The sequence below is a fragment of the Pseudonaja textilis genome, chromosome 10 (genome assembly GCF_049901715.1).
Source record: "Pseudonaja textilis isolate UNSWEBS1 chromosome 10, rPseTex1.2, whole genome shotgun sequence".
Lineage (NCBI taxonomy): Eukaryota > Metazoa > Chordata > Lepidosauria > Squamata > Elapidae > Pseudonaja > Pseudonaja textilis.
This window is the reverse complement of record NC_141999.1, coordinates 2921820-2937210: the sequence shown is the minus strand read 5'-3', so window position 1 is coordinate 2937210 and position 15391 is coordinate 2921820. Positions and strand designations below refer to the sequence as shown.

Sequence of the window (15391 nt, the reverse complement as noted above, 5' to 3'; positions counted from 1 at the left end):
GGACAGAAGAACTGCTGATTCGTGGGAACGGTGCCTTGGCAAGGGGAGAGAAGGAGCAAGCGGGCATGGTGGAAAGCCCAGCTTGTATCTGGTGGAGGTTGCTGCTTGACTGGCTATATGACAAAGTGGCCATCTTGGAGCAGTGGTGGGATTCAAATAATTTAACAACCAGTTTGCTGCCCTAATGATTGGCTGGGTAGACGTGGCCGGGTGGTCATGTGACTGGGTAGGCGTGGCCAATTTGACATCACTCATCACACTCAGCACCACGTCCTGGCCATTCTCCTTTTCCCCAGGCCTTGGACCTATACGCAACACCTCCAGTGTGTGCATATCTCCCCGCAGTGAGGGGGGGATATATGCCTCCAGTGCAAATGCCTCCCCCCAGTGAAAGGATGGGGAGAGACCAGCAAAGCATTCAGCTCCCATCACCAAGGAAAGGAAGACACTGGAGGCTGAGCTTATTAGAAAGCAATATGTTGTGTCATAACAGCCAACATTTCACACCTGAGGGGGCAGAAGCAATAAATCCAATTGACTCCTCAGAAGCAATTTACAATTTAAGCCCATTTACACTCCAAAATTAATCAATAAATAGAAAGAAAAGGATTGACAATACTTCTGTGCAGGCAATTCTGAAAGAGACCAAGCTAAAGCTGAATTAACACCCTTCCTTCCTTCCTTCCTTTTTTGGCCATTTTCTGGGCTAATTTTGGGCTGTTTCTGGCTGTTTATAGGCCATTTTTGGCCATTTTTGAGTCTGGTTATCCAGTGTTTTTCAGGCCATTTTTGGCCATTTTCCACCTGGAAAAATGGCCCAAAAATGGGGAGAGATCAGCCAGTGGTGGGATTAGCTAGTTCGCGGAACTGGGCAGAATTTTATCAACTGGTTCACGTGAACCGGTCCGAACCGGCTGAATCCCACCTCTGTCTTTTCTTTTCTTTCTGAGATCTTAGACTGTGGCCCCCTGGTGTCTACAGTAGAGTGGAGACCCCAAAGCAAATTGGATCCCCTGGTGGGAAAGATCTGGAGTGGCCAGGACCACCTTGTAAACGGGCTGTTTGGGGAATGTGAAGAGAGGGACTGAGGTTTCTTGCCAGTCTTGATGAGAGACTGGAGTCCGGTGTGAGTGTGTGTGTGTGTGTGTGTGTGTTCCCTACAAGGCTGATCAGTGAGGAAGGCGACCTCTGTTGAACGTGTTGCACTGGCTTCCAGTTTCCAGCAATTCAAAGTCCTGGTCATCCCCTTCAAAGCCCCATACGGCACAGGGCCAGGCTCTCGGTAGGGTCGCCTTTTCGGAAGGACAACTCTTATCCGACCAGGTCAGATAGGGCAAGCACGGTCCTGGTCCATTCCCCAAATATTGTCATCTGGGAAGTTAGGAAGCATGCCTTTTCCATGGCAGTCCCTAGCTCATGAAACCTTCTGTGCCCTGGAGTTCAGCAGGCCTCCATCCATGTAGCCTTCTGTAAGGCTCTAAAGACCTGGCTTTTCCCCTAAGCCCCGGGAGACAATCAGATGATGGCATGTTAGCATGGATTGGCACCAAGTGATTTGTTTTTAATGTTTTAACTGCTTGTGTTTTCTAGTTTTTATAAGAGTTTGCTGAAAGATGGGCAGCTATATAAATGTTATAAATAAATAATATTTGGAGATGGACCCTTTACCTTTTTTAAAAAAAAACCCAATGTTGACATACATTTTTAACAGAAAAAAGATGTAACTATTTAACCTTAACCTAACAGGTTATTTATTTATTGCTATAAACCGAAGCAAAGGTTTGAACATATTAACAATATATTAACTACCTTTCACTCACGATCAGTGCAGATGACAACTACCCTCATTCATGATTATCAATAATGAGGATAAGCAGGAGGAATAAAGTCATCAATAGAACACAACAGTCTACCATCTTAAGTGTTAAAACAGCATTAAAAACACCAACAATATCAGATATGTAAGTGTATACAGAGGGAGGGAGAAATATCCCAAACATCCCACGTATATCTGAAGCCATGTTTGTCCTCCAGGTATTGGAGATGATTCTTACGAAATGGAAGAGATGGGGGCCTCCGGAGAGCCCATTTCCCTCAGCACCTGATCCAGCCATTTCAAAGCTCCATGAAGATGGATCTCCACCCAACACGGGGTGCTGGTGATTGCCTGACGGTGGTATCCTGCTCCCCAGCCCTACAGAAGAGACCAACAAATGGCAAAGGATGAGACGACTGCGGCTGCATTCTTCATTCTATTCAAAAATACTTTTTTGATTTTAGTCAAATATACCCATTACCTTTCCCTTTGCATTTTGAAGTACCGAGAAATCATAAAATTGTGGACAGGGCATCTAATAAAAATATGTGGACTTGGAGCAAATTGCATAAGGATTACTTCAACAACTCATACAGCATTCTTCAACAAAGAAGAATTAAGCAAGCTGAGTCTAATGTGGAGTTTCAGTTCATTACATGGTTTTTCATCTCCCGCTCGTCTAGGCTTGAATATCATTCATTCTTTTCCTGCACAAATCTACACAATGCTGTCGTTTAAATGATGCCACTTTTTGAAGATGTAGTGATTATGTAAGTGAAGTCTCGTTATATAGTTGCTCGCCATGGCCTGCTCACGGCTCAGCCGTTCGCCGTGGCCCATTTGCCACCGTCCGATCGCCGTTCGCCGCAGCCCATTTGCTGCAGCCTGTTTGCCACCGATCACCACGCCCCATTTGCTGCCAATGGGCAGAGAACAGGCCTTGGCAAATGGGCCACGGCAGCAGTAGCTCAGCCCCAGTTGGCTGCTGGTGGGCGCAACGGAGCAGAGCCCTGACGAGCCATGTGCTGGGGCTGCAACAACATGCTGAAGCTGACCAGGCTGTTTTCTGCAAGGACGCTAGCCAGATGAAGACCGGTTGGATGCTGGGAGACAGAGGCGGATTTTTCTTTTCTTGCTTTCCTCCCCTGAAGGGAATGTGTGTCTTATGGTCCAGACCGAAAAATACGGTAATCATTTATAACATCAATGAAACCATCAGCCACATTCCTAACCTTGATGATTTGGAGAAAGTTTGTCTGAGCTGAGGTCTCACTCCCAAGAAAGGAGGTGCAGAACTGCAGCTTTAGAAATGATTTTAGCTCAGGTCTAGTTCTGAGAGTCCCAAGGAGTTCGAGGAGCATGGATATGGATTTTAGACTGAGGCCTGTTCTAATTTTGCACACCCTCTTGAGAAATATTGGATAATATAGAAATAAAGCATAATCTTAACTAAGACAGTTGGAAGAGCGCTCTTGAGAAGGGCCTGAGAAAGGTAAAATTCATATTCTGTGGCCAACAAGACCAATGAAAGGCCAGCTGACAATTGCCGTTACTGGAACTGGACGGCTGGCCGAGGGAGCAGCCCAGGTTCTCCAGGGCATGTATGATTCATCTGGAATAATCCTGGACATAAATTTAAATTTAAAGAAATTTTTATTCCCTCTTGTTGGAGATCAATTGTAATTGAAGTCACTAGTGGTAAGACAGTGCCACAAATTTCACAGAGTTGTGATAATTTTTCACTTCTTACTTGTTTATGGCAAAATATGAAGAAAACTTGGGGCATCTCATCCTTTTAAAATGAAACAAAGGGGGCAGTCCCACTTTTTCAGCTTTATAATGCAAGACGAAGAAAGTTCTTACTTTAACAAAGCTCATCCGGATAAAGCACATCTTGGTGAGCTCAGAGACTGCCTCGAAACCATAGTTAATTGCCTGGGAAAGCAGTTGTGCAAAGAGCAGGTTGTTGAAAATCTTCAGGCTGTACCCACTAGGGATTTTGCAGACGGTGCTCCGGTGGAAGCCGCACTCATAATTGGCATTCCAGCTCTGGACAAAAATGCTGCAGTCGCTTAAACACTCAACAAAGACCTCTCCTCCCACATAATACAGGTGGGCACCTTCAGGAGAGAAGAGGGACCAAGAAGGATGTCATCTTCAACACAGATCAAAGCAAAAAGACTCGTGTTCTAAACTACTTCATGATACATTAAGATTGGGGTATGGTTGCATGATGGGCAGAACCAGCTGGCAGTACAAGCAGACTCGGCAGTTCCAGTGCTAAAGACACCATTTTTGCTGTGTGGCAGTCTTTTCAGGATTCCTGTCAGGACTGACATCCTGCTACTCTATGCACTGCCTACTTTCAGCCTGTCATGCTTAGCCGGGTGGGAGAGCTGCAGGGTGGAAGTGGGGGGTGTTTAGCATGAGAAGAATTGAAACTAAGCATCGGAATAGCCGCTGGCCATTCCAAGGTCACACTAAGGAATGCAGAACCACCCAGCCCACAAAGACAGCGACCGATTCATTCACTTTATCAAAGGCAGCCAGCCATAAGGCTTGTTTGGCATGATCGGTTTTTAAAAACCATATGCTGGCTTCTAGTGATTGCCTTATTCCTTTCTAGATATTTATAAATCCACTGCTTGATTATCTTTTCCAGGATTTTCCCAGGTATTGACATCAAGTTTTGAACTGAGCCATTTTCCCAGCAGTGTTTCTCTGCAATTACCTTTTCTGATGTGGTTCCGGGTGTTTTCTATGGAAGAATTCCTGTTAATATTAGAGAGCAATCCAAGGCAGAAGCGGTCCTTGTTTGATGGATCTGTAAAGCCATCTATCAGTATACTTCGAGAAAAGGCCTGAAAAGTTTCTCCGACTCTCTTATTGAGTTCGTAATAGGCAATTGAGCACCACTGAACTGGTTCCTCATAGCTCACAGGTCGGGCATCTGGAAGCAGGTTTCACAGGTGTATGTAGATAGAAACACAATAATAACAATGTGATTCATTTCATATCCAAATACTCTCTTCACATACACATTTAAAGTGCTGGCATTGCCAGAACAGAAAAGAGATATACACGTGATTTGTGAGTACAACTGGGACTGAAAGTTTCATTGCTAAGCAATATGGTAATTAATGAGTCACACCTAACTCAAGATTTATAACCTTTCCTCCCACCCCGCTCCCAGTGATTTGTTAAGCAAATCACTCAAGTTGTTGAGTGAACCACTCAGTTGTTAAGCAAATCTGGCTTCCCTTATTTTGTCAGAAGCCCCCTAGGAAAGTTGCAAATGGTGCTCATGGGACCCCTGGATGGTGCAACTGTCATAGATACATGCTGGTAGCAAGTGCCCAAATTCTAATATGGGACCATGGGGATGCTACAATGGTCATAAGTGCATGGACCAGTCATAAATTATTTTTTTTCAGTTGTTAAATGAATGGTCGTAAGTTGAGAACAACTAGAAAGGACAATGAAAAATAATGCAATAAAAATTAGTGTGTTGTGTCAATTAGTGTAATTAACTGAGTGTGTTACTTTAAAAAGTAAATTCCATCATAGCAATAAAATATATTGTTTATTATTTTATTTACTTTTATCCTACTTTTATAAGTAACTGAAGGCAGGGAACCTATCTAAAACTCCTTCCTCATCCTATAATGTTCCTATTTCAATCTAGGGTGTGACTAAATTCGGAATTATGGCTTTTCTTGTTATCAAATAAAGCCACTATTTTCAACAACACTAGCAATAATCAAGCCAAATTAAGCCTATTCTGATTTCAGTCTATTAAGTAGAACTGTTTTGGCTAGGAGCTCTTTTGGAGGAAAATTCAACCATTCATGGGCTCACTAGCAGATCTTTCTCTAGGGGAAAAATACACGTCTTGACGTACCTTCAGGTTCTCTGGCTTTACCTCCACAGGGCAATGGCGGTGTTGATAAACTGCCTGGGACTTTCTGTGCAGGGCATTCATGGGGCTTTTGTGGCATCTCTTTGGCATTAGGAGGAGGGACGGATGTGGCAGCTGAAAAGAGAAAGCTATTTCATGGCTGGCCTATATAAATAAAAAGAAATGATCGCAGAGACCATAGATATTTGGTAAACAAACTGCATTCAATCAGATGCTTGCCAATGACTTGTCATACATACAAAGCCCAAAGAGACCAGATTTTCTTTTGTTTTGTTTTTTTAATTTCCAAGAACAGCATTGTATCAATGTTTGCCTTGACTGTATGAATAAATCAATTTAATGTATACCCCAATTTTACAACAAGAGTTCAGGAAAGCACACATACTATTTTTTCATACCACAAAAATAATCCTGTGAGTTAAGATTGGGCTGAGCAAGTGGCCCAAAGTCAACCAGCACTTCTGTGCCTAAGAAAGCTGAACCCATCTGCTTGCTCTGGTTTAACACTTTCATCAATTATTCCTTTTTGCTATTGTTGCTTCTGTAATGCTAATGTGTTGCAACCTGTCCAGAAGCTTCAAAGCTGATGGAGCTATTGAAAAACTGTAATATAAATGAATAACGTGCCATTCTCTGTACTGCCCCCACTCACCCACACGTCAGGCTTCGTGTAGAGAGCTTTATTCAGTCGGTTCCCCCAATAGTTCTGTTTCAGATTTTCAGTTAACCCCCAGCTGCAAGCTTAGCACAGTAATTGGCTTGCAACCAAGTAGATAACCAAAAGCAAAACAAACTTACAGCCAAACCATAAACTTAGAAATAAAGGTTTTTGCCTGAGTAGGTTCCAAAAATAAACAGCCGAAATCTCCTCAAGGGTCCAGGGCCTCCACTGAGGTTTGTCAACAAGTCCAGTGGTCCGGTTCTAGGGTTTGCAAGGAGAAGTCACAGGAATTATCTGAGCGAGGAATTCAGGGGCTGTTTTCAGCAAAGCCAGCCAGGAACAAGCTCCAGATTAACTTTCTAGGCAATGGCCAATTAGTCCACCTGACAGATAACCGGCTACTCCGAACACAAATATAAATGCTCTCTGCAACTGAATTACATCCACAAGTTGCAGCGTCCCGGAAACACAAACAACCATCTGGCCACGACCCACACTTCACTTCCAGCAATGCCTCCCTCTGCCTGCTGTGCTAAATAGCCCCTCCTGGTGCAGCCCAGTAAGCCCAGCAGGGCCTCACCAATCTGGCAGATCGCCACCTCTCTGCCCTGCACACTCTGGCATCCACCAAGGCCAGCAGCTCCTCCCCCTCTTCCTCATTAGCTGAGGCATGCTCTGCCAGCAGCTCAGGGTCAGCAATACCAGACGTTCCAGAAATGCTCTCATTCTCCCTCTCGAGGCCTCTGAGGAAGACGTAGATAAGCCATCATCCACAGGAGACATCACATTCTCCAACCCAAATTCTCAAAATACAGCTGCTACTACCAAAATTGCATGAACTTGTAGGTAGCACTGAATAGCAATAGCACTGAGACTTATATACCGCTTCACAGTGCCTTACAACAGTCTCTAAGTGGTTTAGAGTATCAGCCTATTGCCCCCAACAATCTGGGTCCTCATTTTACTGACCCCAGAAGGATGGAAGGCTGAGTCAACCTTGAGCCTGGTAAGATTCAAACTGCCAAATTGCAGTCAGGTGGCAGTCAGCAGAAGAAGCCTGCAATACTGCATTCTAACCACTGCGCCATCACGGCTCATCATGTTGGTTCTTGCAGTTTAATGGTGCCAAACTCTGCATTTTCTAAAGAGAGCTGCACTAGATTCAGTCCCACTGAGTGTTCAGGTACCGTTTTGCATACCTGTGAGTTCAGAAGGCCTTTTGGGGGCAATTGCGCTTCCTGAGGTCACTGAGTAATCCATGATGCTTGTTGGTGGACTGTACATATTGTAGGATGCTGGGAAAAGGGTGCAGAGAGGCTGCTTTGCAGGGTGAGGATCAGGAAGAGTTGCACTGTGGGATATCTGCTGCTCACTCTCAAGAGACACATTTTGGAATGTGGTAAGGAGGCTGAATTGTGGGTTGTATTCACTCTGTCTTGGAACCAGTACTGGAGGCAACACTACAACAGAAGTTTTGAAAGTAGCAAAAAGCTCTCTGGAGTCAGGCATACTTATAGATTAGATATAGATAGATTATAAATATATAAGTTAGACAGAAGATAGATGAGAGCAAAAGAGAGATTACAATGCTAGATAAATAGAAATGGTGGAGATGAGAGACAGATTAAATATTGATTAGATAGATGAAATGATGCATGTGTGTGTATATATGCATCATGTCTATCATACATACATACATATATATATATATGGAGAGAGAGAGGAGGGAGGGAAAAGATGGATGGATTGTTAATTAGGTGATAAAAAGATTGATGATTGAGATGGTAGATGATAGAATAGATAGGTGAGATAGAGGGAAAGAGATAGATAGATAAACATGATCGATGACAATGACAAATGATGGATGGGTGATGGACAGACAGATAGATGATAGACAGGCAGGCAGACATATATAATGTGGGCAAATGGTGGCAAGGTAAAGAGTTAAAGAATCTGCAGGGACTTGCCCAAGCACTCACACTAAATCAAGAATGACTTAACTGCCAAAAGCACTAAAGTTAAGGATCAAATATTGCTGGATTATTGCTCTTATCATCTAATCTAGAGTTCTCTGTTGGTGATGGCAATTATATTTTTCCTGCATAACGTTCAGTCCATCCTAAGAAGGTAGCGAAAGGAAGTGTACTATTTCAAGCACCTTGGACAACCATAAAACACAGAGAGAGGCACCAGCCAAGGGCACACAATTACAAGATTTTCAGTATCTGCTTTGCTAGTTCACAATGGTCGGAGTGTGGCATAATGTGTTTTAAAAAGCACACAATTTTTTGTTTTTTAACCTTCATACCTGGCAGATAGCAGGCCAATTTACATGATCAAAAAAGCAGGTTAAATATGGTAGAATTCACTTGGGCTAAGCTGCAGTTGAACAATATGTTGAACAAATTCTTGTTTGCATCATTAAAATTCACCTGCCATTATTAAAAAAATGCTTTGCAAAATCATCTGATTGAGGGTAAATAATCCATTGTCTAAGGGGACATTAATTTTAATATCAATATATCACTTATTACTGCTGCAGTACTTTCTGCCATTTCATCGACAATACTGAAAACTCACTGTCATCAAATATAAAATAAATAGCCTACAAAAAGTCAAATCACAGCAGCTGAACAGGAGAGAAAGACAATCTAACTTGGGATTATTGGGGGCAAGTTATTACCATTGCCAGCACATTGCCGATGTACTTGCAGTAACAATGAACTGTCCCAGGAGTGAATTGCAACCCTGTTGTCAAGACATGCCCATTCCTATGAATAAGGAATGAATCCTTTCTGTCTTTTCTTCTCTGGGTCTTGGTGACCTAACCCTAACTAAAAGATTGCCTGTTGGATCTTTGATCTCTTTCTTCCAATCAAAGCTTCTGTGTAGCTTCCTTTTTTGCAGACAGCATACGCAACCAAGACAGGGCTGTCCTTTCCTAAACACGCAGCTGGCTGAATCACCTGGGGCTTCTATCCTTTGATAATGGTAAGGGTTGATGCAGACGTCTTTTTGCTTAGAACCAAAGGGGAATTCACAGCAGGCGAGAGGTTTCAATTCATGCTGGGACTGCAGGCTTGGCCAGCGCCATACACGGCAGTAGATGACATGCGGGTATCCTTTGCGGTGGAAGACCTGCATCCTTCCGTCCAAGGAGTGGGGGATGGTTACACACTTGCTGGGCTGCCCAGGACAGCTGAGGGCTCTCTCCAGATCCTGCAAGGCTCCCCTTTTCTTCATCAGCTTCTTCACCAAGGAATCCACTGCCATTTCAGCCCACTTTTCCTCCTTATCTCCTTGCTTCCAGCCCAAGAGTCTCTTCACAGCAGGGCCAGTAAAGGAGAAGAGAGGGGTAAAACAGCTGTTGGAATGCATGAGGACCAGTAGATCTTCAGTAGTCCAATTTCTTCTCCGATGAAGAACTTCAGTACGAGGCTGGGTTTTGCTGTATATGTCTAAGTGTCTTCAAGTAGAGAAGAGTTCTACAACAGAGGGAAATTATTGTCATGCTTCTCTTTTGAGTTTGTCACCTCAATTTTTTAATCAGTATCAGAGATTTTGAATCACCATAAGATGGCAGTTGCTGTAAAACATTATATGTGTCCATTAAATAAATTACAATAATTGTAACTCTGTATCTTCTCACAAAATACATTTTTTAAAAAAACCTAAGAAATACTTATGAATAAAGTTGGAAGAATCCCTTTTTCTGATATTTCTTATCCAGGAAATGACAAATTAAGAATACCTAGCAGAATTTTTTTATTAATATTCTTTTCATATTTTTGCAGCAATTACCATTCTCTGCACATTAGATATGAGACTTTATGGGGATGTATAATATTTATCAGAATGCCAGCACAATTCGACTGCTGTGACTAACAGCAAAGCAGGTTGAGTCCAACAGAGTGGGTGGCTATATTAAGTCTAATAATGAGATTTCAAAAAATCAAAATGATGGTGGCTTATGCTCCTTCTTTAATATGTTCAACTGACTGATTGATAAAGTATACTCCTCCTCCAACTCCTCCTCCTCTACATTGGGAGGATGCACAGGTTAGCAGAACCTCTGCCAGCCTTCTCAGTGGAAGTACAAGGGGGATCCCACTCATTTCTGTGGTCACACAAGTGCTGAAATTCACCCTTCAGACAAACACAATTCTGCAGGTTGGATATGTGATCGTGCATCGCCGCATTCTATCAATATGCAGATATCAATGCAGTGTGCTTTTGTAATTGTGCAAGGAACAAGAAGAATGTCAAAGGCCATGTCTGCATTTCTGGGAGAACCAATCAAATATATGAAAACCATTATTTTAGAATGTGGACAAAGGTGCTTTTTTTCCTCTAAAGACAACTAGATTCTTAATTTTTCTTGAAGATGTTTTACTTTCCATCCAAGAAGCTTCTTCAATTATTTTTTTAAATATTTGTATTGTGCATTTTTCCTTAATATTCATCACAGTTCCAATTTTACAATGTAATATGTACTGGTTATATCAAGTCATTTTTTTACATCATGGTATATATCCTAATTAAAGCTATCATAAAGTATAATCTCTTTTAACTACATAATAAAACACATTGTGATTATAACTATTATTTTCTTATTTATGCCATAATACGCTATTAAATTTATCATTTTGTGCATTTTAAACCATATTCACATACAATCCAATAGTGGTATTGCTTACATTGTTTATTCTTACTTATTTCAATATATCTGTATTTGTTTGTTTTGTTAATCTTCTTTCATTGTTAAATGAGTTAAAAGAGGAGTTAAATACTAATCTCTGCATCTATTATTTATCCAATTATACAATACATCCCATGTTAGGAAATATTCTTTCATGATTAGTCTGTCCAATTCGGCACATTCTAGTATTTTTTTAATTACTTCCTCATCTGTGGGTGTACTTTCACTTTTTCAATTTCGTGAGTATATGATTCTAGCTGCAGTTATTATGTGTATGATTAAATATATTAATCTTTTATTACGTTTCCCCAACGTTATTCCTACTAAGAATAGTTTCTATTTGTTCTGTCATCTCTTCTAGCCAATTCTTTATCTTCAACCAATATTTTTTCGCCCCTAGACAGGTCCACCATATATGGTAGTAGGATCCTGACCTGTTTGCACTTCCAACATTTTGGTAACATTTTTGGAAACATTTTTGCCAATCTTGCTGGTGGCAAGTGCCATCTGTAAAACATTTTGCATAGGTTTTCTTTGGACACTGTTGATAATGTTAATTTGTCATTTCTCTCCCACAGTTTTTGCCAATTATCTAATTCTATAGTGTACCCAAAAATTTTTTGCCCATACAATCATTTCTTTCACATATTCTTCTTTCATTTTAAAATTTAATAGGTAATTATATATTAGTTTTTCATCAGTTCCTAAAACTATTTTGTTCAGTTCTTGGGGTTCCTTATAGAATCCATACATTTCTAAATCCTACTTGGAACTCGTTTGCATTTGGATAAGTGGCCAGCAGTCCAAATCAATTCCCTTTTTTAAAAATTCCTGTTTAGATTTCAGACCCCGCTGTTCATTAAGTATGTCTTTGTATCTTACAATCTTGTTGGGATCTAAAACATATTAACGCTTCTATCATGGATAACCAGATCGGGGTTTTCATATAGTGGTTCTGTTTGATTTTTTTTCTCATACTGTCAACAGAGTGTTTCTAATGTAATGCCTTTGGAAGTATCTGTGTGATTTATTTTTCCCGTACCATATCAATGCATGTCACCCCAACTGTAAATCATGTCTTTCTATCGTCAATATTCTTTTGTTTTTTTAAATTGCTTCTTAAAGCTTCTTCAATTCTATTAGGTAGGGCCATGATGGTGAACCTATGGCACACGTGCTAGAGGTGGCACACAGAGCCATTTGTGCCAGCACATGAGCTGCAAGCAAACTTACCTCACTGCGCATGCGTGCACCTCACAGCTGATTTTCGGCTGGTTTGAGGCCTTTTTCAGCCTCCCAGAGGCTTGAAAAAAGCCTCTGCAGGCCGAATGGCCCATTTCATCACTTCCAGTATTAACAGGCCTATTTGGCCAGCAGAGGCTTTTTTAAAAAAAAAAAAACTTTATTGATTATACAACTAAAATATCAAACACACACATACACAACACACAGGAAGAAAAAGGAAAAGGAAAAAAACAATTAAAAAAACCCTAGCAATTCTAGTATCGACAGTCTATGGTTCCTTGTTCGTTATCAATATTGGTGACATATTTACAAATACACCTTATTGCGAGTATATAATTACTACCTCTTTTACATTTTACGTTGTTTACTAATATATTTTCTATTTTTGTTCTATCCAGTGATACCAGCATTCCCAGCTTCTATAATATTCTGAAGTTTCTTTTTCCTTAAGTGCTAAGGTTAACTTATCCATCTCTGCACAGGCTGTTATTTTCTGAATGACCATTTCCTCTGTTGGAATATCTGCTTGTTTCCAACACTGTGCAAAGATTATTCTGGCTGCAGTAAGAATGTGCAATATTATATATTTGACTTTTTTAGAGATTTGTCTATTAAATGATCCCCAGTAAGAATAATTCTGGTTTTAATTCAATTTGCTCCACCATTATTTCCTCTAACCATTTTTTTATTCTGTGCCAGTATCTTTGGGCTTCAGTGCAGGACCACCACATGTGAAAGAATGTTCCATATTTCTTTTTACATTTCCAGCAATTCGGATTCATGTTAGGAGACATTTTTGCTATTCTCGAGGGTGAGAGATGCCATCTATAAAACATTTTATGGGCATTTTCTTTATATGTTGCTGATTTTGTAATTTTATTATTCCTTGTCTCCCCTGCTCTTCATATTATCTTTGGAAACATTGCTTACATGAATTAGACAGAATCCAGGAATAAAAGGACTAAAAATTAAGAAAGAAGAATATAAACTCCAGTCATTTGCGGATGATATGGGTTTTTTCATAGAGGAACCAATTGAAACAGGACAAGAATTATTCAAAATGTTAGATCAATTTGGGAAAGTTGCAGGACTTAAAATCAGTAGGGAAAAAACGAAATTAATAACTAAAAATTTAACAGAAAAACAAAAATTAAAATTGGAAAGGACAATGGGATTACAAATAGTAAAAAAAGTTAAATAGGAATTTGGTTGATGGCTCAATGCAAAACCCTAATGGAAAATAATTATAATAAATTATTACAGCAAGTCAAAAAGGTTTTAGAGACATGGGTTAAATTGCAAATCTCCTTATTAGGGAATATTGCCACTATAAAAATGAACATTCTGCCCATCAGGGACGTGAGAAAAAGTACTGTAAAGCTGAAGCGATTCGCGGTTCAACCCCGCCCAAGACACTTCCAAAACCAAAGAATTACGGGGTTCATTCCCATAATTTAAGTTGTGCAGAATCGTGTTGCCTTTTTAAAACTACACCTTTGAGGAGCGTTTGAAACTTATAGCAATTTATGAAGAAGAAACCTGGGTCACTTTGCTTTGCTTTTGGGGGCTGCACCAGCTCCGGCCAACAGTGAGAGAGCGTCTCTTAGTTACTCCGTTGCGCCAAGGGTTTCTTCTCCAAGAGATTACGCGGCGGTTTGGCTGGAGACTTGCGGGCTTGCAAAAACGGGCGGTTGCAGCGCAAGTGCCAGGTCGCAATCTCCGGGCGGCTTGATCTGGGCGCTACCCCCCACTCCACCGCCCACGCTCCCCGGGGCCGCGCGCCTCCCGGAAAAGGCTGCAGGAGCTCCAGGACCCTCTCCGAGTCCCCGTCGCCAAACCCAGAGCCAAGGCCGAAAAAGTCAGCCCGTTTCTCCTCCTTCCAGCGGGTCCGAGCCCAGAGCCGGGAGGGAAGAAGGCAACCTGCGCTGTATCCAACCCAGAGGCTGCGCTTCGGGAATAACGTGCCCTGCAGACCTGGACAGCATTGCTTGCAAACTTACACTTCATCCCGTAAACCATAATTTAAGGAAATAATCGCCCCGTGCAAGGTGACCTTAGAGCTGCTTGCTTGCTTGCCTTTATTTATTTATTTATTTATTTATTTGTTAATTATTCATTCATTCATTCATTTATTTTATATTGCCGCCTATTCGCCCATGGCGAATCGAAGCGGCTTACATAATGTAAAACCATATTTAAAATTAAAAATAAAAATTAAAAAAAACAATGAAAACTAACAAAAAGAATCAAATAAATTAATAAAGTACAATACAACAAAATTTGGAAAAACATTAAAAAAAATGGTGGTGAGGTGCGACTTTTTTTTCTCCTTTTACCTGCCAGTTTCTGCTCATTTTTTGCAGGAATTTGTGCCTGTTTTGTTTTATAACATGCCCGGTCAAAAGCACTGTGCAAAAGGTGTGCAGGCGCGACACGGGACATGCACGGACATACACGTGTAGGGAAGACGACTTTAAAGAACGCCTAGCTCCACGGAGGGATTCCCTTCTGTGCAGAGGCGAATGCGAAGTTTAAATGTGCAGGGAGGTTCGTCCTTTCTTGCGATAATGGTGGAGCGGGCAAACCCTGTGCTCAAAGTTACATTTCCTAAGCAGAGGTTAGATTAAGGCAGGGGCAACTTTAAGACTGGTGGACTTCAACCCCCAGAATTCTCCAGCCAGCACAGCTGATAAAGAGTATAATGATCATAGGGTTGGAGGGGACCTTGGAGGTCCTCTAGTCCAACCCCTGTTCAAGCCAGAGACCCTACACCAGGGGTCCCCAAACTCGGCCCGTTTAAGACTTGTGGACTTCAACTCTGGCTGGAGAATTCTGGGAGTTGAAGTGGCCAAGTTTGGAGACCCCTGGTATAGGGTCCCTGGCTTGAACAGCGGTTGGACTAGAGGACCTCCAAGGTCCCTTCCAAACTAATGATCATATACTCTTTTATCAGCTATGCTGGCTGGAGAATTCTGGGGGTTGGTCCACCAGTCTTAAAGGGGCCAAGTTTGGGGAGCCCTGGGTTAAGGGCTACGCTCACTTGCCTGTCAG

The 15391-nt window shown here is 41.5% G+C and overlaps 1 protein-coding gene across 1 annotated transcript; it reads right to left on the bottom strand.

Annotated features, from left to right (window-relative positions):
- Positions 1–1652: 1652 nt before the first annotated feature.
- On the bottom strand, positions 1653–13945 carry LOC113437617 (SMAD family member 9-like). The gene is made up of 6 exons (XM_026702710.2): positions 13880–13945; positions 9363–9881; positions 7596–7856; positions 4548–4766; positions 3680–3936; positions 1653–2194 (listed from the first exon to the last, which is right to left on the bottom strand). Exons 2-6 carry the CDS (start codon positions 9772–9774, stop codon positions 2051–2053), a joined length of 1293 nt encoding a protein of 430 aa, XP_026558495.2. The 5' UTR covers positions 9775–9881; positions 13880–13945; the 3' UTR covers positions 1653–2050.
- Positions 13946–15391: the final 1446 nt, after the last annotated feature.

Coding starts and splice junctions, on each gene's coding strand:
- LOC113437617 (XM_026702710.2), bottom strand. CDS start 9,774: ATGCATTCCAACAGCTGTTTTACCCCTCTCTTCTCCTTTACTGGCCCT. Junction 3,937..4,547: donor CCGGAACCACATCAGAAAAG/GTAATTGCAGAG, acceptor TCTCTCCTGAAG/GTGCCCACCTGTATTATGTG. Junction 2,195..3,679: donor TCCGGATGAGCTTTGTTAAA/GTAAGAACTTTC, acceptor TCTCTTCTGTAG/GGCTGGGGAGCAGGATACCA.